Here is a 25,834-nt window from a genome sequence, read left to right on the forward strand (position 1 = left end):
TTCAAGGGGTTTGACAAAAGTGGGGCACTAACCATTCAGGAAGGACAGCCAGTGGCATACACACTCCCCATTGTTGGTGGCTCAAAGTAATGGAATGAATGGCTGACAAGCAGCTGCATGGCCAGGTGTGGCCTGTTTCCTGGGTACCCCATGACCAATCAAGTAGATGAAAGGCCTGGAGGTGGTTCTGAGTGTTACATTTGCATTTGGTAGCTGTTCCCTGGAACTTCCAACATGAGGTCCAAAGAAGTGTCCATGTGAGTGAAGGAGGCCATCATTAGGCTGAGGAAACAAAATAAATCCGTCAGAGAGACAGCAAAAACAGTGGGAGTGGCCAATACCACAGTTTGGAACATCCTGAAAAAGAAGGAATTAACTGGCAAGCTCAGCAACAGCAGAAGGCCTGGAAGACTATGGAAGACCACTAAAGTGGTTGACCGCAGAATTCTGCTCATGCTGAAGAGGAACCCTTTCACAACATCTAGCCAGGTCAAGAACGCTCTTGTGGAGGTAGGCATGTCATTGTCAACATCTACAGTCAAGAGATGGCTTTATGAATGTAAATGCAGAGGCTTCACAACAAGGTGCAGACCACTGGTAATGCTCAAGAACAGAAAGGCCAGATTAGCCTTTGCCAGCAAACACCTAAAAAAACCTGCCCAATTCTGGAATGAGATTCTTTGGACTCATGAGACCAAGATGAACTTGTGCCAGAATGATGGGAAGAGAAAAGTATGGAGAAGGAAAGGAACAGCTCATGATCCAAAGCATACCACATCATCTGTCAAACATGGTGGAGGCAGTGTTATGGCATGGGCATGTATGGCTGCCAATGGAACCGGGTCACTGGTGTTTATTGATGACCTGACTGCTGATAAAAGCAGCAGGATGAATTCTGAGGTGTATAGGGCTATACGTTCTGCTCAGATTCAACCGAATGCTGCCAAACTGATAGGACGCTGCGTCATATTGCAGATGAACATACAAAACATACAGCAAAAGCTACCCAAGAGTTTCTCAAGGCAAAGAAGTGGGCTGTTCTTCAATGGCCAGGTCAGTCACATGATCTCAACCCAATAGAGCATGCTTTTCACTTACTGAAGACAAGACTGAAGGCAGAAAGACCCACAAACAAGCAGCAGCTGAAGGCAGCTGCAGTAAAGGCCTGGCAAAGCATCTTGAGGGAGGAAACTCAGCATGTGGTCATGTCCATGGGTTCCAGACTTCAGGCAGTCATTGACTGCAAAGTATTTTCATCCAGGTATTCAAGGCGATCCTTAAGTTTGAAATGGTGTTGGTTTGTTCCATTACTTATGAGCCACCAACGATTGGGGGGGGGGGGTATTCCACTGGCTGTCCTTCCTGAATAGTGCCCCGCTTTTGTCAAACCCCTTGAATTACAGCTGAAAGTTCTGACTTCGCTCCCATCTGGGTGTGTTTCCTTTCAACTTCAATGTGGTGGTGTCCAGAGGCCAACTGCCAAAACTGTTATCCTTGTTCCAATATTTCTGGCCCTGACTGTAAAATATGCTAGTATTTTTTGTATTTTTGGTTCCCACCCCGTTGCCTTCAGCCCGGCCACAAACAGAATGTGGTCCCCAAGAGCTTCTCTGAAACTGCATTTGGCCATTGGGCTGAGGGAGGTTCACCACCCCTGGTTTAAATGTTGTCAAGGAAGTTTTCCATTTTTGTGTTTCATGAATTTCCTGAACAAGAGTATACGCTAACTAGTTGCTGTCACACTTCAAATATAGTGGCTTGTAATGAAATAGAGCCTTTATACAGCCTAGGAGCAGGATCCAAAAGCTCTGACCCTGCAACCCACATGCCTTTTGCACTGCGCAGTTAGCTACGCTGCGGCAGTTGTAATATTAATATGTTCTGCTTGGCTTTCGGACACTAAGCAAAAGTACACTAAGCAAAATCACTTACTTGGACAAGGGGCAATTTAGTACAGAGTTAGATGTGCTGGATTCTGGGCTGAGTACACAGAATGTTCCAGAAGCAAGACAGTAATTATTGAGCAATAGCATTCAATAAGAAACATATCCATGCTGTCAGTTTGAATCATAAACATTTGTAATTTGCTGCCTTAATAGTGTGCATGGCCCATTGCATCTTATCTGTAATAGAAGACAAATATTTCCCCCTTTGGCCAGAAAATCAAACTTTAATTCAGTGTGTCTGAGAGATGCTCATGAATTTGATTTTGAGAGAGAAATTCTGCACTAATCAGAACTTAATGCAAGCATGTTTTCTTTTAAACCAGGATATTTTTTTTTAAAAGCAACATTGAATATAACTGACACTTCTTTAAAAATGGGATTATTTGTATTTTAAAACAGTATATATAAGGGGATGTGTGGCCCTCCAGATGTTGTTGGATTGCAACTTTGAACAACCCTAGCCACCATGCCTAGTGGTGAGGGATGATGGGAGTTGCAGTCCAACAACAGCTGGAGGGCCACATGTGCCCCATTCCTCTTTTAAGAGAATGATGGTTTTGATTTTTAATCCACCCTGCCCAAAATCATTCTCATCCACAACTCAGGTGTCTATAAATTCACCAATTTCAAGCTTCTCTTTGCAACCCATAAGTGCCAGAGATACATTTTAATGATCACTGAGCTTTGTAAGAAGCAGAGTTCTGCTGCTTTCCTGCATTTCTGCAGAATTTATTTTATTATGACAGTTTATACTCTACTCTTCCACATGCAGCTAAGGCTGATTCCCAAAGAACAACGGAGAACGAATTGGGAGTTCGGCACCAGAGGTGTGATTCCAAGAACCACTGTGCTGGATATCCTGACGAGGCAGTGGAGTTGCCAGTTTTAGGGAGCAATCCTATGGCTGCTAGTTAGTGGCTAGACGGCCATAGGATATGTGGTTTTCTGGGAATCGACTTTGGAGCCCGCACTCAGAGGTTGGTTCCTGGAGACCTGACCTTCCCCCACCCTTCCAAGCTGCCTTGCAGGCAGCGTGGAACAGCCCCGCGCTCGGAAGAGGAGCGTGGAGCGGGCAAAATGGAGCATTCCGGGACGGGGAAGGCGGAAATGCCGGTACGACACAGCCTATGTGTCATCCTGGCAGCCTCCTCCCCTCCCCCGCCTTCCTGCTGCTAGACAGCCAAAATCAGCTGTCTAGCCACAAATGCAGGATAGGAGAAGCATGGAGGGAATGATCCCCTCTGCTTCTCCTGCAGTTCGGAGGTGGCCGCCTACCCCCATGGGATTGCACCCTTTATTATTTATTTATTACATTTCTTTATTGCCCAATAGTCCACGCTCTCTGGGCAGTTCACAAGAATTAAAACCCTAAAATACATGATAAAACATCACATAAAACCTTTAAAAGTTCAAAACAAAATAAAACCAGAGTAAAACCAGAAAAAGGAAAGATCTAAAAACATAACACACACTGAAAAACAAAACCGAAGAACCAAAAAGTTTTGAAATCTGGTGAGAGATTTAATCCATTCTTCATAGCACAAAACCATCTTTACATTTGCAGTCAACATGCGTTCATCCTTGTTCGCAATCCCAAAGAGCAGGGTGGGCAGATGGTAGAGTGGGAACTACTGTTGGATCTCTGGGTGGTTTGCTGGAGATAAACACGTGCTTCTTCTGATTCCCTATTTGTTTGATAAGAGGAAGAAAAATTACAAGTGTAAAAAACAAACAAACAGAAACTTCTGCCATGGCTGGTCCTTTGTTAATCACTTATCTCATAGCCTCAGTATTCCTTTCCTGTAAAAGACACGCATTCATTGGCTGCCTTTGACCATGTCTTTATGCATCTCTGGCCAGTTGTTTATGTGTAAAGTCCTTAATCTGTAGTAACTCGGTTGTATATGCAGGGCTGGTTATCCCAGTGGGATATAGTAGGTAATTGGCTGTACCCCCTGAGTCACCTTTTTGCATCTGTTTCACCCCTCCGCCACTATTTCACCTTGGTAGAAAGCCAAGGCAGTGACAGACAGGCTGTGAAAAGAGGGCAGATTTCAAGGTAAGCTTGTTGCTTTTTCTCTGTGGGAAACACTCAGTTTTGTCTGACTGTTGCATGTGTGTCAAATTGTTTTCACAGGGTGATACCGGTTGTGAACTACCAACCTATTGGTACTTTAGGGGAGTCAGTTGACTAATTTTGTAAGGGGAGGGGGGAGTGGCATGCATGATTTCTACAAGAAGGACACCTGGGTGAGTCCACCTGTGAACAAAGCTTGTTTTCAGAGCTCTTCCTAAAGAAGGGCTGGGGAAACTGACTGCTTTAATAAACAGCTGACATAACAGAAGTGGCAATAATCCTCCATTAAACATCTTTCAGCTGATGGGGCTCACGGATAATTGACTTTCCAGCAGGAATTACTGGCTCAAACTAAATCAGGCATTAGGGCAGCCTGCTGCTGTTTCGAAAAGGGGAATGTGGCTTTGCCTGACTCTGACAGGGGCTATTCATCTTGGTAATTCAGTGTATATGTCACTACCAGATGACACTAAGACTGTAGACATTAAAGTGGCTCTAATTAAAAACTGTTTTTGTTTGTAAATCTTTTCATGAATTCAGTGGCTTTTTATCTGATTTAAGATCCCGTGTGCTCACCACCAGATGGTGGGCGGGTGATCTGAACCAGCCGGTGATGTTTGACCTCACTCAGTTGGCTTTTTGTCTGTTGCCCAGGCTACCTTTACACTGTGATGTTTGCAGTTCAGATGGCTGCAGGATTTATCCTTCCATTCCCACAACCATTCGAAGCAAATGTTACTCTGCCATTTCCTCCTGATCTGGCAAACCCTTGGGATGATGAATTTCTAAGTGAAATGGATCCCAGTGGGAGGAGATCCTAGTGGGAGAACAACCACACTTTAATCCCATGAGATTCATGGTTTACATATCACAGAAGCAGGAACATGTTAAACATTGCATATAGTCACTTCTACTCCCATAATGTGGACCTTGCTGGGTTCCAGGTTATGACTTGGATATGAGGAATAGTGAGCGGGAGGAGAAAATGTCTTAGTGTTGTTCCATGAATGCTTATGCAGGAACTAGATTCTCTCTCGTTACTAGAGCGAGACTTCCCTCAGTGCAGTGCCTCAGTGTCTTGGGGGATTGCTTTACAGTATGAGAAAAACGAATTAAGGAAAATACAGACTGTACTGTATAAACTGTAGTGGGCCATTAAAAAGACCTTGGTAAGAGTTTGTGCAGAATCTTGCACAAGAGTGTTAGCAAACGGAAAAACTCTGGTTGTGGGATTGCTTTTCTTCTCACACAACACTCTTCCACTAAGTTGGAAACAACCCATCCATGATCAGAAGGGTGCCTTTGGATCCAGCTTTTAGTTCTGGGAGTCAGCGTCATTGGCTAGAATGTAGTTGTAGCTATTAGGAGGATTTCCTGTTTCTTCACTTGAAAGCTACCGCTATCATGACTGGCCCATTCATGTTTTACCTGCTGTCTCCTTTTAATCGCTGCCTCTTTTGGTTTTTGTTCATCCCCCACCCTTTAGAATGGGAGCCTGAGCTGGAGTGAAGAAGCTGACGGCAGCAGAGGAAGAGAGGTATCTCGAGACTTTGCCAAGGTCAGTACAATGACTTCAGTTTGATTGTATATTTGAGCCTAGTGGGAAACAGCATTTGAGTTGCTTTCACTGTACAAATTTTGCTTGAAGGGAGTTTCAAGATACTATCCCTATTGTTCTTTTAAAGTGCAAGGTGAGCCTGCCTACGACAAAATGAATGGTCCTTAGCAGAAGACATGGAATCCTTCCAGTCCTACGATGACTTGAGACCCTTGGCTGATCCATCCCTTATCCGAACAGTGCAATGCAGTAAAAAATGGGGGTGGGGACACAATTCTCTCCATTCATTCATTCATTCATTCATTCATTGCATTTCCATACCACCCAATAGCTGAAGCTCTCTGGGTGGTATACAAAGATTAAAACCTTAAAAATACATTATAAAAAGCATTTACATAGAAACATATGAACGGAGAGCGCACACAGACACACATATATCTATTCCCAGTTTTTATAAGCCAAGAGTGGCAAGGGTCCAAAGCAGAAATGGTGGCACAAACCTGTCCAAGCACTTTGTCAATGTCCTCAAGCGGTACCAGCTGAAACTCATCCAAGAAAACTAGACAAGGCTGTGCTCTGGATACCTCACCTGAGCCACCTGCTATAACACTGGAGCCTTAAGTCCAATCAACTCAGTCTTAGGGTGGTGGCCCTGGCCCTTGCATCCCCGCCCCAGTAGCAGCCCCCAAAAGGGTGACAGATAAAAACCTTCCCAAGCAACATGAACAACTGGCTCAAATCAGGAAGTAATCAGCCTAGGAGAGGGGTTTTTTTTCTCTCTTCAGCTCCAGGCAGGAGGTAGGTTCTCTCAGGCAGCTAAACGCAGTCCTGGGCAGGGCCAGTAAAATGGTAAGTTAGCCCACCTGCTTCCACAGGATGTCCTGGCTGTCTTCCTCTCTTGGTCCAGGGATTGAATGAATAGCCCCGCGTCTATCTCTTTGATTTCCTGGGAACCACCGTTCCGTACCCCTAAAGCATGTTATAGGTTTGAGGAGCCCTCTGGCTTCTCTTTCTTTGATTTGTTTTCTCCTGGCACAGGAGAATTATTTAAGCTAGAGTTAGGTGCCAGTTTCTAGTGCTTATTTGTCAGAACTCTACAGCAGAATGTCATTTTTTTATTCTGGAGCAATTATTCCATAATACATTGGATCTGTTTTAGAACCACTTCTATATTTTGAAAGTGAGGTAAGATGCCAGGGAAAGTGGAATGGATATTTTCCACCTAGATCTTGCAATTCCTTTTCGTCTCCATTTGTTATGGGGGCACAAATCCCAGCAGGAAAAATAGTGGCTGACATTCTGCTTGGTTCTCAGACTATCATGTCACTTGTATGTAAGTGATAGCTGAATTCTTTGCCAGTGGGCCCACAAATGCAGTTGCTAGTGATGACCATATCTTTTAGTCTGATGATCATTTGCCCAAGCTCAATGAGAGAGACAGGAATATAGGGAACTGCCTTGTACTGAGTCAGACCGTTCATAAATCAAGGCCACTAATGTTGATGCTGACTGGCAGTGGCTTTCCAGGGTTGAGTCAAGGATTCTTTGCTAGCCGTAGCTGGAGATGCCAGGGATTAAAGCTGGGACTTTCTGCATGCAAAGCATGTGCTGCTAAGTGGTAGGGAGTCCTCACTGATGGTGTCCTGGGCTTCAGAGGCTCTCAGAAATGGAAAGAGGGTGAGGAGGAGGGGCAGGGGTGACTACAAACAATGGTTGACTGTTAAAGCCATAAAGGGTTGACTATTAAAGACCCAAAGGGGGGACCCTTATCTGTTGAACATAAAACATTGATTTGCTGGTCTACTGAAACATCAAGTGTTGGTGGCAACTAAGTCTAAGGCAGCTGTTTGGAAACAACATTGCTATAAAATGGCTATCAGAATATTTATCTATGGGACACTATTTGCATAAAACAAGTTTTTCCACTGCTTATTTCAGAAGAAAATCATCCATTGGGCATTACCTTTTAGCAGCATCTAAAGACCCCAATTTTTACCTCTGTATGACTGTTTAGGGTCATTGTAGCTCCAGTGTTTGGAGGAGGGACGTAAGACGGTCACGGGGGAGCTGTATCTGTATTTATCTCTTCCGTACAATTAAGATGTGGCTCAGTGGAGTCATTGTTCTAAATATTGCTTTGCTTTTGATAAGGCCATGTTCCTTATAAAATTGCTAGCTTGTGGCTCTCCTCTTCTCCAGCCCCAAGCAATTGCATAGTTCCATCCAGCCCCTGCACCCATTTTAAAAAACCTAATACCACTCCAGCATTTCTGTCCAAAGAAATAGACCTCTAGGCTTCCACAATTGTTCAGCAACAGCTAATCTTTTATTCTCCAAAATGACTCTGGCTAAAATTGCCTTGATTTAGGCACTTCAGTCTGAAATCTGCTTGTAATCTTTTCTTGGTCTTTGATCTGAGTTGAGTTGCTGCTCTTCCACCATATGAGGCCCAAATTCACCATATACCTGTGTTGTCTTGTTTTCCCTTCCACACAAGGGCAAAGTGAGCTAAATTTTGCTTGCTTTATTCCCCAGTTGTATGAACTGGATAGTGACCCTGAACGGAAGAAATTCCTGGATGACCTCTTTGTCTTTATGCAGAAGAGGGGTGAGTAGAACTCATATCATGAACTTTATTTCAATAATCTGAAAAGGAGCAGTGGAGAATAGTGGGGTACAGGGGAAGAAAGAGAACCGGTACCTGCTGCTTCTAAGGTAGGAGGATATAAGACAGCACTCCATGAAGCAGTGCTTCTATTAGATACTTGACCAGAAGGACATTGCCAGTTCCCCTCTCTCCCATACTTGATTTGGAACCAAGTATTATAGAGCCATCAATCAACACTGCTTACCAGAACAAAAGGCAGCACCCTGTACTATAGAGGTGACAGTCTAAATTTTAACAGAGGGAAAGAGAAGGAGAGAGAAGGAAAGGAAGCAGCAAGAAAAACAAGAGATGAATATTGGCAAGTGCAATTACATATACTTAGGCTTTGTTAAAATTCACCCTAATTGTTCATCCTGTGCTAACCAAGAAGATGCAACAGTCTCCTAGCTGGATGTGCCTCACCACAAGATGCTAGTTCTTGTGGTAAAACAGATGCTGAAGAATGTAATAGCAAATGTTACAGATCCGAGAAAATGAGGCATTTAATGTGGCCAGCAGTGTTTTTCCAACAGTGTTGACAACTAAGAAATCTGTCGAGACTTTACAAAGATTGAAACAGGTTTTTCCACATCTTGGGGGTTTCAGCCTCCAAATGAGATACTATAAATAAATACAGTGAATCACCTCTCTGCTTAGTACCACTAAATTTGGAAGCATAAATATAACCTCTTCTAACCAGAGTGTGTCATTTGGTTTGCCACAAAATGCCAGATAGCTATGAAACCCTTAGCTCCAAATGGATTTCCGAAGTAGCCCTTCCTGCTGAACAAGCTGCTCCTTTTCCCAGGTAGTGCAATCTGACGTGTAGCAGGTATTGGGTCAGTGCAGGCTATTGAGTTTCAGATTGATCTTGGAAGCGTGATGTGAAAGGCAAACCACAGATTTTACATGAGCTCCCGAAAAAAGAATTGAGAATGAAAAGCTCTGGCCCTGGATACAATCCTTTGGCAGGCAATGAGTGTGTGTGCATGTGTGTGTGTGTGTGTGTGTGAGAGAGAGAGAGAGAGAGAGAGAGATGCCCTGCTGCATTAGGTTTAATGCAGAATGAATGTGCAGGCCTCTAAGCACAGCAGGTTGCCACAAAAGCAACTGCACCTGCAAGTGATAAAATGCTTCTTCAGTGGCAGTAATGATGGGAGAGTAGAGGAACGCTGTAACACTCTTGGGGAGAGGAGAGGAGAGGGTGGGATTGGCCCCTCTGTGACACCGAAATGGGTAAAGGAGAACAAATGGGTTAAGTTGGTCAGCTGTTAGCTTGTGCCTTTAAATTACAGGACTTGATTTCAGACATGTGAAAGCTTCATCTCTCTCTTGGGCTAGCCTGAAGATGAAAGCTTGCCTTTGGTTTAGTGGCTTAGTCACTTCTGCAAAAGAAGGCAGGTCAGTTTTGTAGCCCATGAAAATTTGCAGAAAAGAAAGCTGCTCAGGCTTCTTCCTTTTAATATTGTGTCAAGTGGGTTTTTTTAGGGTAAAAGATCTTAGCTTACAATCCTCTTTTAATATTAAAAAATAAAATAAAATAAACATATTATGACCCTGGCTTTTGAGGGTTGGCTTTGCTGAGATCCTCTAACAGTAATTTCCTCTAAGCTTGAGCTCTAGTTCAAAGCATGAAGTTGATAAATAATCAGTCTGATCTATTTATTATTTAAAAAGATTTCTGTCCCATTTTCAGCTTCTGAAGAAACAGTTACAGCAGTTAACGTAAATGCCAAATAAAGCAAACAATAAAATAATAAATTAAAATATAACAAACACCATAAAAATAGCCCATACAGCCGAGAGCCAGGGCCCCAGATTTCAGCAGACAAGCCATTAGCTTGCTTAAATGTTATGGTCTTCAGTAGATGATGAAAAATTGGTAACAAGGAGCCGAACAGATCTCCAGGGTCAGGGAGTTCCACAACCTGTAAAATTAGTCTTGGGTTAAAGTTGCAAGCTTTGTGTTAAACACTTTGGCTTTCTTTTCCATTCTGCAATGGGTGCTGTATCAGAACATCTCTAGACTATTTAGAAACCTCCTGAAATTGAGACAGGTCTTCTGCAGATGCAGAAATGATGCTATGTAGAGAGGGTCACTGTGTGTGACTTCTCAAACTGAAGGCGACGGTACTAGATTGCAACTGGCATTGCAGCCAGAAAAACTGTTTTGTTCATTTAAGTGCCTCCTTTGTGAAGATCTCATAAAAAGCTTCTGATTGTACCACTCTGCTACCGCTCAAGGTTTCTACGTGACCTTAGTTTTCCCAGATGGCTTGTCCATTCTGGGTTTGATGTGTGTATATACATAGAAGAGGCTTTGTAAGCCAAAGCGTGTGGTTTTAATGTTTTCCTGCTGTTGTATGCCTTATCTGCATGTTTTCAGATGTGGAAAAGCTTGCAGAAAATACTGATATTGATGAAAGCATTTTGCAGGGGGTTCTTTTATCTACAACCAGCAGTGGTGCTTATCAAGCCTATCTGGGGAATACCCTTAACAACTCCCCCATTTTTTGCCACCTCACCACTTAGTTTTTGTTACCTGAAGGATATCCTAGAGTTTGAATAAAGCCAAATATGATATTTCTGTCTTTCAGTTTGTTGGTAAAGAAAGTGAACTAACAGTATTTTTGCTTTAATTGTGCCATACAAACTCCCCATAATGGTGTTGTGAACCTGAGAAGAGCTTTGTGCGTGCGTGCGTGCGCGTGTGTGTGTGTGTGTGTGTGTGTGATAGAGAGAGAGAGACTGACTGACTGACTGACTTTCTGTTGCTGGTCCCAGAGGAGATTAACGATGAGCAAATAATGAAACGGTACTTGGATCGCTTGAATTCAAAGTAGTGCATTTCTGTGCCCATTTCTATGCACTCCAGAACACTGTAAGATGCATATTTATTTGCTGCTTGAGGCAGTTTCATCCATGTCATGAGCCTGGGGTATTTTTGGTTCCATGGAAAGGGTAGGGAAAGAGTACTAATGAAAAGGAAGAGGCTTCTTTGACTGTTTAGTCCCCGTTATTGATTGCTTCTTCGTCTCTGTTCTCGGAGCATGCTATTCTATTATGCTTCCACTTATAGAGCCTTCTGTGGCATGGCTATACGGAATTTGGAAAGGAAGGCATTGACTGCTTTAAAGAGAATTGGCTGTTAAGTGTGTTGACTGCTGAGAGGACTTCAGCTTTCAGATACCTTAATTAAGTTGGAGGATCATTTCTTTTAGCTATGATGATTCAGTCTGGGAGGAATTAAGGAAAAGACACGGTGACTTTTTGTAAAACAGGCTTGTCCTCCTCTGGAAAAAGAGTAAAAAGGTCAATGTTGAGTCTCTCACTGAAAGAACCTTCTACAACCACAGAGACATGCCAGACCCTTTCTAGTGTGTGAATTAGGCTTTTTAAAAAGCCAAGTAACAGACATGGGCTCCAGGGTGGATATCGATGTTCTGTATTGTTTCCGGTGGAAGAACCTCAATTTCAATAGATTTACTATTATTCAGAACTCTCATCAGTCAAGGATCTGCCACTGATGTGCAATTTTTAAGATTCTGGCAAGATCCTTTCTCCCAAGTATAGAGAAGGGTGGGAAAAATGTTCCAGGCTTTGAGCTGAGGCTCAGAAAGCCACAAGATGTCTCACTCGTTTTTGAACCTCTGCAAGGCTTGGTATGACATTGAGAAGCCCCCAGCTGGGGAGGAGGCAGGTGCTTGGCTAGTTCTTGGGATGCCTCCAAAGTGCAGTGTGATGTTAAGACTTTGTCCTCCCCAGTGGAGGGGCTGAATTGGCAAGTATACCTTGTCATTTTTTAAGGCTGGCTACCTGTGGGCCCCTGTTCATAAGACAAACCTGGATTTATCTGGGTTCCCCCCATAGTGAAAATCATAGAATCATAGAATAGTAGGGTTGGAAGGAGCCTACAAGGCCATCGAGTCCAACCCCCTGCTCAATGCAGGAATCCAGGTCAGAGTATCCCCGACAAATGGCTGTCCAGCCTCGTCTTGAAGGCCTCCAGTGTGGGAGAGCCCACCACCTCCCCAGGTAATTGGTTCCATTGTCGTATTGCTCTGACACTCAGGAAGTTTTTCCTGATGTTCAGCCAGAATCTGGCTTCCTGTAACTTGAGCCCATTATTCCGTGTCCTGCACTCTGGGATGATCAAGAAGAGATCCTGGCCTTCTTCTCTGTGACAACCTTTCAAGTACTTGAAGAGTGCTATCATATCTCCCTTCAGTCTTCTCTTCTCAAGGCTACACATGCCCAGTTCTTTCAGTCTCTCTTCATAGGGCTTTGTTTCCAGTCCCCTGATCATCTTTGTTGCCCTCTGAACCCTCTCCAGTTTGTCTGCATCCTTCTTAAAGTGTGGTGCCCAGAACTGGACACAGTACTCCAGATGAGGCCTAACCAGTGCTGAATAGAGGGGAACTAGTACTTCCTGGGATTTGGAAGCGATGCTTCTATGAATGCAGCCCAAAATAGCATTTGCCTTTTTTGCAGCCACATCACATTGTTGGCTCATATTCAGCTTGTGATCGACAACAATTCCAAGATCCTTCTCGCTCGTAGTGTTGTTGAGCCACGTATCCCCCATCTTGTAACTGTGCATTTGGTTTCTTTTTCCTAGGTGCAGAACTTGGCATTTGTCCCTATTAAATGCCATTCTGTTGTTTTCTGCCCAGCGCTCCAGTCTATCCAGATCACTTTGAATTTTGTTTCTGTCTTCCAAAGTATTAGCTATCCCTCCCAATTTTGTGTCATCTGCAAATTTCATCAGCATTCCCTGCACCTCCTCCTCCAAGTCATTAATACAAATGTTGAAGAGCACTGGGCCCAGGACTGAGCCCTGCGGTACCCCACTCGTTACCTCTCCCCAGCTTGAGAAGGTCCCATTGATAAGCACTCTTTGAGTCCGATTCTGTAGCCAACTGTGGATCCACCGGATCGTTGTTTCATCTAGCCCACTTTGAGCTAGTTGCTCATCAGGATATCATGGGGCACTTTGTCGAAAGCTTTGCTGAAGTCGAGGTATATGATGTCTACAGCATTCCCACGGTCTACAAGGGAGGTTACTTGATCAAAAAATGAGATCAGATTTGTCTGGCAGGACTTGTTTTTGACAAATCCATGTTGGCTTCGAGTAATCACGGCATTGTTGTCAAGGTGCTCCCAGATGGATTGCTTTATGATCTGCTCCAGAATTTTCCCAGGGATTGATGTCAGACTGACTGGTCTGTAGTTCCCAGGTTCCTCCTTTTTACCCTTTTTGAAGATAGGGACAACGTTAGCCCTCCTCCAGTCATCTGGCACTTCCCCCGTCCTCCATGATTTTTCAAAGAGAATAGACAGCGGTTCTGAGAGTTCTTCTGCCAGTTCCTTTATGACTCTAGGATGCAGTTCATCTGGCCCTGGAGATTTGAACTCATTCAAAGTAATGAGGTGTTCCTTGACCATATGCCTGTCGATCTCAAGCTGCAATCCTGCCCCTTCAGCCTGTACTTCGTCTTTGCCAGGGGGGTCATAGACCCTCTTTTGGGAGAAGACTGAGCCAAAGTAGGAATTGAGCACCTCTGCCTTTTCTTTGTCATCTGTTATCATTTTTCCATCCTTATTTAATAGCTGAACCACCATTTCTTTCCTCTGCCTTTTACTATGCACGTAGCTGAAGAAAGCCTTTTTGTTGTTTTTAACATCCCTTGCTAACCTCAGCTCATTCTCAGCTTTAGCCTTCCTGACGCCATCCCTGCAATTCTGTGCTATCTGCCTGTACTCTTCCTTTGTTACTTGGCCTTCTTTTCACTTCCTATATGTGTCCTTTTTTGTTTTCAGGTCATCCCTAAGCTTTTTGTGAAGCCACATTGGCTTCTTCTGTTGTCTTCCACCTTTTCTTCTTGTTGGAATTGTTTGTGATTGTGCCTTGAGAATTTCCTTTTTTAAAAGCTCCCACCCATCTTGGACTCCTTTTCTCGCTAACATCGCTTGCCATGGGACCTTACTGATCATTGTTCTGAGTTTATGAAAATCAGCTTTCCTAAAATCCAGGGTACGCATTTGACTACACTCGGCTTTTGCTTCCCTTAGAACCAAGAGCTCAGGTACAACATGGTCACTTTCCCCCAGAGTTCCTGTAACTGCTACTTTATCCACTAAGTCATCTCTGTTGGTTAGGATCAAGTCAAGGATAGCCGATCCTCTAGTTTCTTCCTCTACTTTCTGTAGGAGGAAGTTATCCGCCACACAAGTCAGGAATTTCCTGGAGGGGCCATGTTTTGCAGAATTTGTCTCCCAACAAATATCGGGGAAATTGAAGTCCCCCATTACTACTACATCATGCTTCCTTGAAACATTGGCTATTTGCTTTTCAAAAGTTTCATCCTTGTCTTCTCCTTGATTGGGTGGCCGGTAGTAGACTCCGACCACCAGGTTCCTTTTATTCTTTGCTCCATTTATTTCAACCCAGATGCTCTCGATGGGGCTACCAAGCTCCTCCTCCTGTATTTCTGTGCAGAGATATGTATTTTTCACATACAGTGCAACCCCACCTCCCTTTCTGTTCCTCCTGTTCTTTCTGAACAAGTTATATCCTTCAATTGCTGTATTCCAGTCATGAGAGTCATCCCACCAAGTCTCAGTTATACCTATCAGGTCATAATTTCCCTCTTGTATTAAGAGTTCAAGTTCGTTCTGTTTGTTTCCCATACTCTGGGCATTAGTATATAGACATCGAAGACCATGTGCTTCATAGTCTGGCTTTCTTCCTACATGTGTCTGAAGACTATTATTGGGCGCTATCAGAGTTGTTCTCTCCATTGCAGTGCATGCGCCTATGTCCATTGTTACCCCCAACATTACATCTCCCTTCCCCGTAGAATTCAGTTTAAAGCCCTCCTGATGAAGTTCTTCATGCTGTGGCCAAACACATTCTTCCCAGCCTTTGTGAGGTGCAACCCATCCCTAGCCAACAGCCCATCTTCCAGGAAGTATAGCCCGTAGTCCCAGAATCCAAATCTCTCTCGTCGGCACCACCTTCGTAGCCAGTCATTCACCTGGAGTATTTTTCGTTCCCTTTCTATCCCTCTTCTAACTACTGGAAGGATGGATGAGAAAACTATCTGGGCCCCAAAGTTCTTGAGTTTCCTTCCCAAAGCTTCAAAGTCTGACGTGATCTCTTCGTAGCTCCGCTTGGCGGTATCATTTGTTCCCACATGGATGAGAAGAAAGGGATACCTGTCAGTGGGCTTTATGAGTGCAGGCAACCTTTCAGTCACGTCTCTAATCTGTCCTCCCGGGAAACAACATACCCATGTACTCCATGTACAAATAGCTGTTATGGGTTGGATCCAGGTCTAGTATTGCTTAGAGCAGACCCATTCAAATCAATGAGACAAGTACGTCATGAGTGATTTAAGTGCTATTGATTTTAATGCATCGACTCTAAGCATGACTAAGTTTGAATTCAACCCTATGTGTCTGAATGTCTGTTCAACCAAACTTCATTCCCTTTAAGATAGATAACATGAAAGTACCGTACTTCCTTTTTGCTAGGAATGCCTGTAACACTTTTCCCTCCCCGCTTACAGGCAGATGGCTTCTGCTCAGACACTTCACAGTTGGTATGTTTGAGCAACTTAATTTTTGGCACTTGGACAGTGTTATGAGTTCCAGAGAAGGTAACCTATTGGCTTACATATCGTTAGAAGTCTTTGCTTTGTACCTGAAGTAAATGGACTCAGGCTGCCCATATATAAGCCTTAAAACATCAATGGATCTGCTTTAAGTCCCCCCCACACACACCCTTCTTCCTGGAAAACTGTGTTTCTACTTCAGATTTCACTGGGGAAGGGGAGTTAGTTCAAGGGTCAGAGGGGTGAGAACCCCACCAGTAGCAGAGCTGTTGAACATCTGGTAAAGAAGTTGTGAGTGCAAAGTATATTAAACCCAGCTGTGCCAGTAGCTGTTGAGCGACTGAACACTAGTGAGGCTTAGCATGACGAGGAGCAACCTCCATGAGAACTTGCCCAGGGATTAACACTGGGATACAATGGCTCTATTGGGCCATAGGAGATCCAGCGGCGGGGATTGGATGGCTGCCATAGCAAAAGCAGGGTGCACATGCTCATTAGGCTCCCTTCAGTTTGGCAACTAGTGTGATAAAAAGCTGTGATCTGTCAGTCTTGGCATTGTTCGGTGATGTGGGGGAAGCCAAATTCAATGGCATTTCCATGGGCGCAGATAAGAACTGGGCCTCTTGTCAAATAGAACATGATTAATTACCTTCCTTCCCAGCTCCCGCTTTGATAACCACGTGTGATGTTCCGCAGGCTCGCGGATCAGGTAATGGCTATTGCATTGGGAGGTGTGAATACCCACTGTGGAAATAGACAAGAGGGTTGGGGGTTGGGATAAGCAACGCAGGCTGAATGGGGGAAAGGAGGTGGGAGGCAGAGAGGGCTTCTTTCTATGCGGGCTGTTTATTTCATATTAACTTTCAAATGAGACCTAAGGGCAGAGCAAGTATCATTTTGCTTTTACAAAATGATGAACAAAGAACCTAGCAATGAGCACCAACCCCCCGATCTCATTTCTGTTTCCTCTTTTGCCTGCCAAAGTCTCCAGGGTTGGTGGTCCTGCATGACTAGATGATGGCCTTTCCTTCATGGCCTCCAGTCACTTCCCCTAAATACCATGTATCTGCTTGTTACCTCAGTTGCCCATGTGTGGACCCAGAAGGTGACAAATTGAGGAGAGCTATGTTAGGAAAGGGTCTCCATTGAAGTGGAAAAGCCCTACCTTGGAAATGACCCATGCCTCTCCTAAACCTGAGGCAGGTCAAGATTGTGCATGCACACTGCTGCTCGTGTGTCTAGGGAATGTAGCGTAGGCGTTGGCCATCAGGCCACTGGGGTAGAGAGTTCTGATAACTGAGGAGAAGGTAGTGATTGGATTGGGACCAAGGTTAGCTAAGCATGCTGCCTTGTCTTGGCTCTCTTTTTTTATATATAATTTTTATTTAAAAAAAAGAAAGAAAAACACAACAACAACATAAACACACAATACACATACACTAAAATATCTCTTAAGATTGTAAAATATCTACCTTTGGTTCCCCTTACACAACAAATGCTTATTATTATTCTCTAGTCCGTACCTTAGTTGTATATCATACATTGAGTTCACAGACATTATTTATTTATTTATTGCATTTATACCCCGCCTTTTTTCCTCTTGCAAGGAACCCAAGGCAGCTTACATTATCCTCCTCCTCTCCATTTTATCCTCACAACAACAACCCTGTGAGGTGGGTTGGGCTGAGAGTCTGTGACTGGCCCAGAGTCACCAGTGAGCTTCCATGGCTGAGTGGGGACTAGAACCCGGATCTCCCAGCTCCTAGTCCAACACTCTTGCCACTACACCACACTGGCACATTATCTCATTTCTGTCCTAATTTTAACAACAGCAAAAAAGAGAACCATCTCAAAGTTCAAAATCCACATACATAGATATCATTTTTCACTATTTCTTGTACAAATTCTATAAAAGGTTTCCAATCTAACATAAATTTAGTTATTGACCCTTCTTTAATTATAATAGTAAGTTTTGCCATCTCTGCCAGCTCCATCGTTTTCATGATCCACTCGCTCACAGTTGGTATTGTTTCATTCTTCCACTTTTGTGCATACAATAACCTTGCAGGCATTGTCATGTAGAGAAAGAGGGTTCCCCTCTTCTCTTTTTGTGTTTATCTGTTAGTCCCAATAAAAAAGTTTCTGGCTTTAACTTTGTCTTGGCTCTCTAAACCAGGGCTCCCCAATGCAGTGCCTGTGGGGACCTCCAAAGGTGCCCACAAAGCTCTCAACTCCCTGCCCCCTTCCCAAAAATGTTTTAAATAAAAACGTTGGAAAATGTTAGGGTACTCTTCTTTTTCTACCCTTCTAGCCGCTAGCCTTGTTCTTTTTCTCCCTTCTTCCCCTTTGCCTTGCAATTTCCCCCTTCCTCCCAGCCTCTAGCTTTGCCATTTCCCTCCCACCTCTTTACCTTGCTGATTTCCCCCCTCTCAGCCTCTAGTCTTGCTTGATCTCTCCCTTCTATGCCTTTGCCTTGCTGTTTCCCCCTCCTTCTCAGCATCTAGCCTTTCTCTTTCTCTCCACTCTATCTCTTTGCCTTGCTATTTCCCTCTCCCTCCCAATCTCCAGCTTCACGATTTCTCTACCCACCACGACCTCTTTAGCTGACATTTGACTACCCAAGCCTCCATGCCAGCCATTATGTGACCAACCACACTCTCTGTGGGAGCCATTTTGTGGTGGCACCCACAGCAGTTTCTCAAATTCCCAAATGTGCCAAAGGGTCCCAAAAGGTTGGGGACTCCTTGAGCTAAATTAATAATTGCCCCAGCAACTAGTCTTCAAGGAACACTGCTTCTGAACCAGGGGTAGGCAACTTGCTGTCCTCCAGACATTTTGGTCTACAAATTCTGTCAGCCCCAGCCAGCATGGCCAGTGGTCAGGGAGTATAGGAATTATAGTCCAAAACACCTGGGGGGGGCAGCTTGTTTCCCCATGCTTAGCTACCGTGGCTAATAACCCATGGGTCAACTTGTCTTTCTTATCATCGCCTAGTTATTATGATGTCCTTCTAAGGAGCTCAAGACAGCATGCAGAGCTTCCATCCCCCAGTTTAATCCTCACAATCCTATGTGGTGGGTTAGGCTGAGAGGCCATGGCTGGCCCAAGATCTCCCAGTGAGTTCTATGGCAAAGTGGGGATTTGAACCTGGTTCTTGCTGGCCCTGGTCACAACACTCTTAATCACTGCACCACAATGGCTCTCAAAATGGTCTAATCCCATTTTAATGCTGCCACCACCACCTCTTGTATCAGTGAGTTCCATAATTTTCTTAATTTTGCCTCACCTCTGCAGGCAGTGTTAACCAGGTATGCCTCAGTGGGAGATAAAAGGCAGAATCGGAAGGCAATCTCCACCATTCCCTGTAACAGCATCAGCAACATCACCTTAGAGTTTTTCTGTCAAGGTCCCAGCCCTGGTAGGTTTTGGATGGGGTTCGTGTATGTGTGCATACATGTGGGTGCCATCCAGTGTCCAATTTTATATTGTCTGAATGGAGTCCCAGAGAACTCCATTCATCACTCCCAGTTATAGGCATTTTGTCATCTTGAGTTCTGGGCTCAGAAGTAAAATGCCCTTTAGTCTTCTGTGCCTGAAAGCAGACTCCTCAGGCTGCTGTTTATTATCTGTGTCCGAGGCTACGTCTGATTTTGATTACCCTGTATCAGAGGTGAGGTAGCTTGGGATTGTGGGGCAGCAGGGGTGAAGAGGTGTGTGTGTGTGTGTGCGCTCAGTTAGTGAAAAGGGGAAATGCATACAGAAACTGAGAGCAGAGGAAATGGCCCTCCCCTTTGCCTGCATGGGTTTGGGCCTTCCATCTGCATAGCTGCAATCTAAGGGGTTCCTGTGCGCTCTCAGAATAGGGAGAGACTGGAAAGTACAGTAAAAACGAGTTTGCCATCAAAAGGCAACAAGTCTTATGCCGTGCCCCCGGTCAGTAACCTTTCCCTCTGGAATTCTCCCCTCTGACCCCCAGATCATTAATCCCCACACTGCCAGATGACAGTAATCCATCATGGACCCTGACAAGCCTTGCAGCCGGCTGTGAAAGGATCTGCTCAGCCTCTGCTTCTCTCTGTCCCATGATGCTCGTTTTTCAGCCTTCCTGTTCAGCACCGAGGGCTTCAATAAAGACTTATCGCCTTTCCCTTCCTACCAGAAGGCTGGCGGGGAAGCAGGGGGGAGGACCCGACATGGGACCTTTCCACACTTATGGTGTGTGTTTATTTCTCTCAGTCTGCACCTGTGAAAGGCGCTTGAGTGCCTAAAATTCACAGGAATGAGAAATTCAGGCTGCTTTTCCTTGCTACCTTTCTCGCTGTTTCTCTCTCTCTCTCTCTCTCTCTCTCTCTCTCTCTCTCTCTCTCTGTGATTATGAAAATACTCAACCTATAAAAATATAAGGTTTCTGTCCTGCCTTTCAGACAAAGCATCCATAGTGGCTAACAATATACATTCTAAATTAAATAATTTTGAACTACAACAAAAAATATTTTAAAATAGCAAAAACAAATAATTTAAATAGTTTAAAACAACAAAAACAGTAACAATAAAACAACAAAGTATTGTGGAATCTTAAAGACTAGCATGTTTGTTATGGCATAAGCTTTCATGGACTAGAATCCAATTCATAAAATTCATGAAGTGTTAGCCTGGGTTACAAGGAAGTGTCTGTTAAGAAGGTCGTTCTCACTATCTGTGCTTTCTGCATTTCAGTTCCCTTTGATCTGTTTGCTGTTCCCTCCACAGCCATGTGTATGTATATATTTGTAACTCAAGATAACACTTCATGTGTCTGATAAAAAGCTTATGAAAGCTTATGGCATAGTAAATTAGTCCTTATGGTGCCACAAATCTCTTTGTTGGCTATCCCTCTGGGGAAAGCAGCAATAAAAGCAGTGAAAAAGTAAAAATAACGCCAATCAGCAGTTTGAAAGCTTGGGAGAATGAAATTGTCTTCACCGCTGTCTCCAAAAAGCTAGGGAAGCAGGCCCTGGTGAAGGGTCTCTGGGAAGAGTGTTCCTCAGCCAGTGTGCCGCCACTGAAAAGGCCCTATTTCTGGTCAGCTATCCCACCTATGAAGATGGGTGCACCTGGAATGGGGCTTTGGATGCAAGTCTTAAAGAATGAGCAGTGCTGTATGCACTCTGTGCTTCAATTTTTAAAAAAATTCTACACCAAGGAAAGCTGTGGTCTGTATTAATGCTAACTAATAAAATATGTATGTATGTATTTATTTGTCCTGATTGTGCTAGTCATGAGAGCAGCAAAATTTGTGTAAGGATGTTGAATCCTCAATCCCCCTCTGGTTTCTTAGATATTATTAGGTGGTGATTGGTTGGACTTTGTATACTACTTTTCAGCCCTGGGGCCCCCAAGGCAATGAACAACATATTAAAACACAATAAAAACAACCCCCCCACCACTATGAAATAGCTGTGGGCCGCCTGTGGGAACATGGACATTGGCAGATTTCCAAGGATGCCAAACCCTGATGCCAGCCCTGGGTGCACTACAAGTATTCAAAGAACTTCACCAACATTATCTCAGTAACCCTTACGACACCCCTGTAGGAGAGGCCAATTTTCTTACCCTGGCATTGCAGATAAAGGGCTAAGAGAGTTGTGGCTTTAACGCCACCTAGTGAGTTCTTGTTTCAAGTGAAATTCGAGCCAGGGCACTTCCTGGCTTGCAGAGTTAGCCACTATGCTTCACTATTTATTTCTGCCATTTATACTGCACACTTAAATGGCCAATCAGCATTCTCAGGGCAGTTTACAAAAGAATACAAATGCAGATGTTTGAAAACGCACACAAATAAAACAGCATAATGCAGGCCAATTAAAAAAAACAGCCTCCAGTCAATAAACACAACCACTTAAAGGAATTACAAACTTTAAAGAACCATTTCTTCAATCACATCTAAGAAGGTGTTTAACAAAGGGTAAAGACTTGTTCAGCATGCATCTCAAGTTTTGCTGCTCTGGTTGACACTGGGTGCAGGGGATAGCTGCTTGAGAATCCTGCAAAGGTCAGTGCAGACAAACACAAGATTTCACTTCTGGCATGGCAGTGCAGTTGCTGCTCTTTGGGGCACTTGCCATTTGTCAGTCTCTGCTGCATGTAACAGCAGATATCTATCACTGACTGGACATAGGCTGGGAGCTGACACACACAGGACTTCTCAGGCTATTTTCCTGTAGCTACCATGCACCTGGTGGCTATAAGAATTGCCCTTCAGCGCTACTGCTTACTTTTCCAAGAAGCATTATCACTTGCCTCCCCTTTCACTCTCTGCTTGCCCCATCTGGTCACTGGATCAAGCTTGCTTAGTGATAAGCTAATACCATTCGCTAAATTGGATTGGGAAGAGTGGGTGGGTGATTAGCCCCACAGGAGGCCTCGGGGAGCATAAAAGTGCATTACTGCACACGCAAACTCTACATTCTGGGCTTTAATCTTTGTTAGCTTTTTCACACATCCAGCTCTCTCTTGCTTTCTTGTGGAGAACATTCACAAGGGCAGAAGGGTGGCACCCATCAATGAAAGGACGCTCGCTCGCACACACATATTTACATTAATCTACTTCTGCTATGAAAGTAAGAGAAGGCCAGGATCGCCCTTGGTCCTCAACAGCAGGCATGATAACCTGCGCCCGGGGAAGGTCATTACGCTAATTAAGTGGCTTGCAACCGACATGTGGGGAGGGAAAATAAGCCACCCTGGCTTATTTTCTCTCTGTGAACATGCAAACCTGCCCATTGTGCATAAAGCATTTGAAACACGGAATAGCGTTATATAAACACTAACTACTACTATTATTTATTATTTCTGATATTATTGTGGTTCTGATGTATGGAAATGTAATGATGGGAATATTTCCTCAGGTACACCTGTCCAGCTCTTAGACATTAAAAAATATGGAGCGCAAAAAACAAAAGAGAATTCCAGAGAAGAGTAACATTGGTCAATAGGCGTGTTTCTTATCCTGGGCAGAGCAGCAAGAGAATCCTAAGGCTCGTGAATGTTTTCTGCTACGGAGTCGAACAACGGTTTACAGGAAATCTGTCCTATGGGCAGCATCTGTCATGTTTGGTTGGGGATTTCTCGCCCTTTCCTGTCAAACTGGCCCTCATATGTGATCTACCCACTGTGGCATTTCCTATTTGGCCTTGCATGTCTGTTTTTAAGATTTCATTGGCTAAATTTGTTTATAGTGTACTAAAGAAGAAGCAAATTGTGAAGTGATAAAGTAGCTTAAAGTGTCACTGTCCGAAGAGAGGTTTTCATAAAGAGGCATAATTCTTTAGGTTGTAAAAACTGAAGTCATCATTCAAATCAGCAGTACTTTTTGTGACTTTTTAGCTTATTTTTGTTTACCTTGAGCAAATAAAATGAGGGTTGAATGCTTTGTTCGGTTTGCTTGATGTAAGGCTTTAGCTGAATTAATGGGAAGCAGATTTTATCTAACAGTGCTTAGACCAGGTCTGGGTAATCTTTTTTTTTTCCTCCAAGGGCTACATGCGGAGGTGGGACAGAGGGCACATGCCAGCAGTGGGTGGCACCTGAGCTGCCCTTGCCTCCCCCCTCTGCCAATCAGCTGGGAAGTGAGAGAGGTACATGATGGGATCACTGAAATCCCATATCATGTGCTGCCCAGCTGACTGGTGCTAGGAAAAGCTGAAGAGTGCACCGACCTGCACGCTCCTCAGCTGTTCCCAGCATTAGTCACCTGAGGAGCAGCGAGGTGTCTTGGTGGGCTGTATGGAGGTTGGCCATGGGCCATGTCATGTTCCTCTTCCTTTGCAATCAACACACTCCAGGAAACAAAGCTCCAGGCTAACACTACTTTATTGGTTAACGACTAGCTTCATTAAAACTGCAAATTCTAGGAAACTCTCAGACTGCAATGGACCAGCTAATCCACACATCTACAAATATCAATAGAGATACAAAGTGGACATTAGGAAAGTTGCCAGCAGACTGGGCAAGAACTTCATGGCCAGACTTGCTTGGCAGTGATCCCCCTCCCTTAGGGTGGCTCCCTCCTGTGTTGGCTTCCACGAGTGGCCAACCTGGTGGAGCATCTGAGCCCTGCCCCTAACCTTTCTTGCTTTGCTCTGCAACGGACCCTAGCATCCCTCAAGTCACGCCCCTCACCCTCCTCTCCCTCCGAAACTTGAGCTCTCATGGTGGAGGAATGGGGGAGCTGTTCAGGCTGGGCCATCTGTATGTCATGGTGTTGGGAAGAAAGTCTCTCTGTATCTGGGCTCACTGGGGAGGTTGCTTCACCCTTTTCTGGCTGTTCCTATTCTGAATCTGAGCTGCCAGACATCTCCACATGCTCACATTCTTTCCTGGCAGGGCACGTGTGGTCTGCAGGTTGCCCGTTGCCCGTCTGTAGTTTACCCTGAAAAGCAAATATATTTGTTTTTGATGCTGTTTTTTTTTTTGCTTTGGTGTGTTGTAATAAAGATGGCCTTTTTAAAACATCTTGAAATTAAATGTCAGATAGCTTCTACCAGTTTTCTCCATTTCCTTGCATGTTCTCTGGCACCAGCATGGCTGCTAAGACTTTGGCCAGCAATTGTTTTAATTGCATTCTGTTGGAGAGTAGACGTTAGCTCAGAAGGAATTCTAAACCAGGGCTTAGCGTTGTGCGAATGAGCAGTGCAATCCTGGCATGAAGCAAACCAGAATTTGCCATTTTGTACTAACTGGCAAACTATGGCTTCCTTCAAACTAGGATGGAAGGGAGGGGATCTCCATGTGCGAGGGGAGGAGGAAGTCTATGAGCCTGAAGGTGCCCACTGCTCATTCAGGTAACACCAAACCATGGTTTGGTATAATTTCTGAACCACCCCTCAGCTTTCCTAATGCTGTGGGGTTTGCTAGGTGCCAAGGAGTCTCTTCCATACAAATACTCCAGTTAAGAGTTGGGCCTAACTACCTGCATGTAAGTTTCTTGACACCTTTTTATAAAAAGTAAAGCCAAAAGGACGGGAGTGGATTTAAGCTTTTTCTCCGCCTGTCAGTTGTTAACTATAAATCTCTACCCACCCACCCCATCACTGGTACAGTGGCATGCATTGAACACGCAGTCAAACATGAGAGAAAACCTGCTGGAGCAGGGAAGTTCATTTAGTTTGAGTCCTTACTGCCTTGTAGTGTTCCTCTAACTATTATGTATGTGTTTTGCTTGAATACCTGTGACTTTTTTTAAAAAAGCACCCGGCCAAGTTTTCTGTGGATTGAGCTATCTGGCATGCAAGGGGTTTCGTTCATTGGTGAGGACATTGCTGTGTGTGTTGTCTTCATGCTTCTAAAAAATACTTTTCTTCTTTAAAACATTAGGGGACTTAATGAGATCAGATTTGCTAGCTGGCAGAAGGAAGTTGCACATGAGCAGAGAGGAAAATTGAGACACCTGCCCCTAAAACATACAGTCCCCAGACAGTGTTGAAACCAGGGTGTGATGTGTTCATGAGCTTCCCATCAGGAGATGATAAATGCATCTTTTTGGCTGCCAAAGACTTGAATGGTCATGAAATCAGTCGAGTACAACATTATGGCCAGACTTCAAAAGAATGACTCAGATCATTGGTGCCACTGCACCATAAAACTCCTATTCTTACCCACCCTTTTAAATGCTCACACAAACCTTGTAGTCGTCTTTATTTCAGAGCGCAGAGGCTGGGGCTAATTAAAAATCCAGCATTTCTGGATGCACTAAGGTGGTAGCTGATATTTGTTTACATATCATGAGATAGTTAAAGTACTTCACACAGTGCATAATTAACTTATGGAATTCACTGGTATAGGATGTGGTGATGGATGTAATGGATCCATTACATGGATGGCTTACATGTAAGCCATGTAAGCCATGGCTTACATGGCTTTAAAGCAGGGGTGAGGAACCAGTGGCCACAAGGGAGAGGGCCTTCTCAGTGGTGGCCTCCCAATTATGGAATGATCTCCCCAACGAGGCTC

General features: G+C 44.2%; 1 protein-coding gene across 1 annotated transcript in view; it reads left to right on the forward strand.

The window, feature by feature from the left end:
* The window catches only part of ARID3B (AT-rich interaction domain 3B), a 58,430-nt gene that overhangs the window by 22,645 nt on the left and 9,951 nt on the right, over nucleotides 1-25,834 (forward strand). The window contains exons 3-4 of the mRNA XM_084816890.1: nucleotides 5,510-5,581; nucleotides 8,117-8,189. Coding sequence (XP_084673016.1) covers nucleotides 5,510-5,581; nucleotides 8,117-8,189 — 145 coding nt within the window. The remainder of the gene's footprint in view (nucleotides 1-5,509; nucleotides 5,582-8,116; nucleotides 8,190-25,834) is intronic.

Source organism: Heloderma suspectum, chromosome 11, assembly GCF_057233095.1.
Source record: "Heloderma suspectum isolate Gila_16-S chromosome 11, 16-S_ref, whole genome shotgun sequence".
Lineage (NCBI taxonomy): Eukaryota > Metazoa > Chordata > Lepidosauria > Squamata > Helodermatidae > Heloderma > Heloderma suspectum.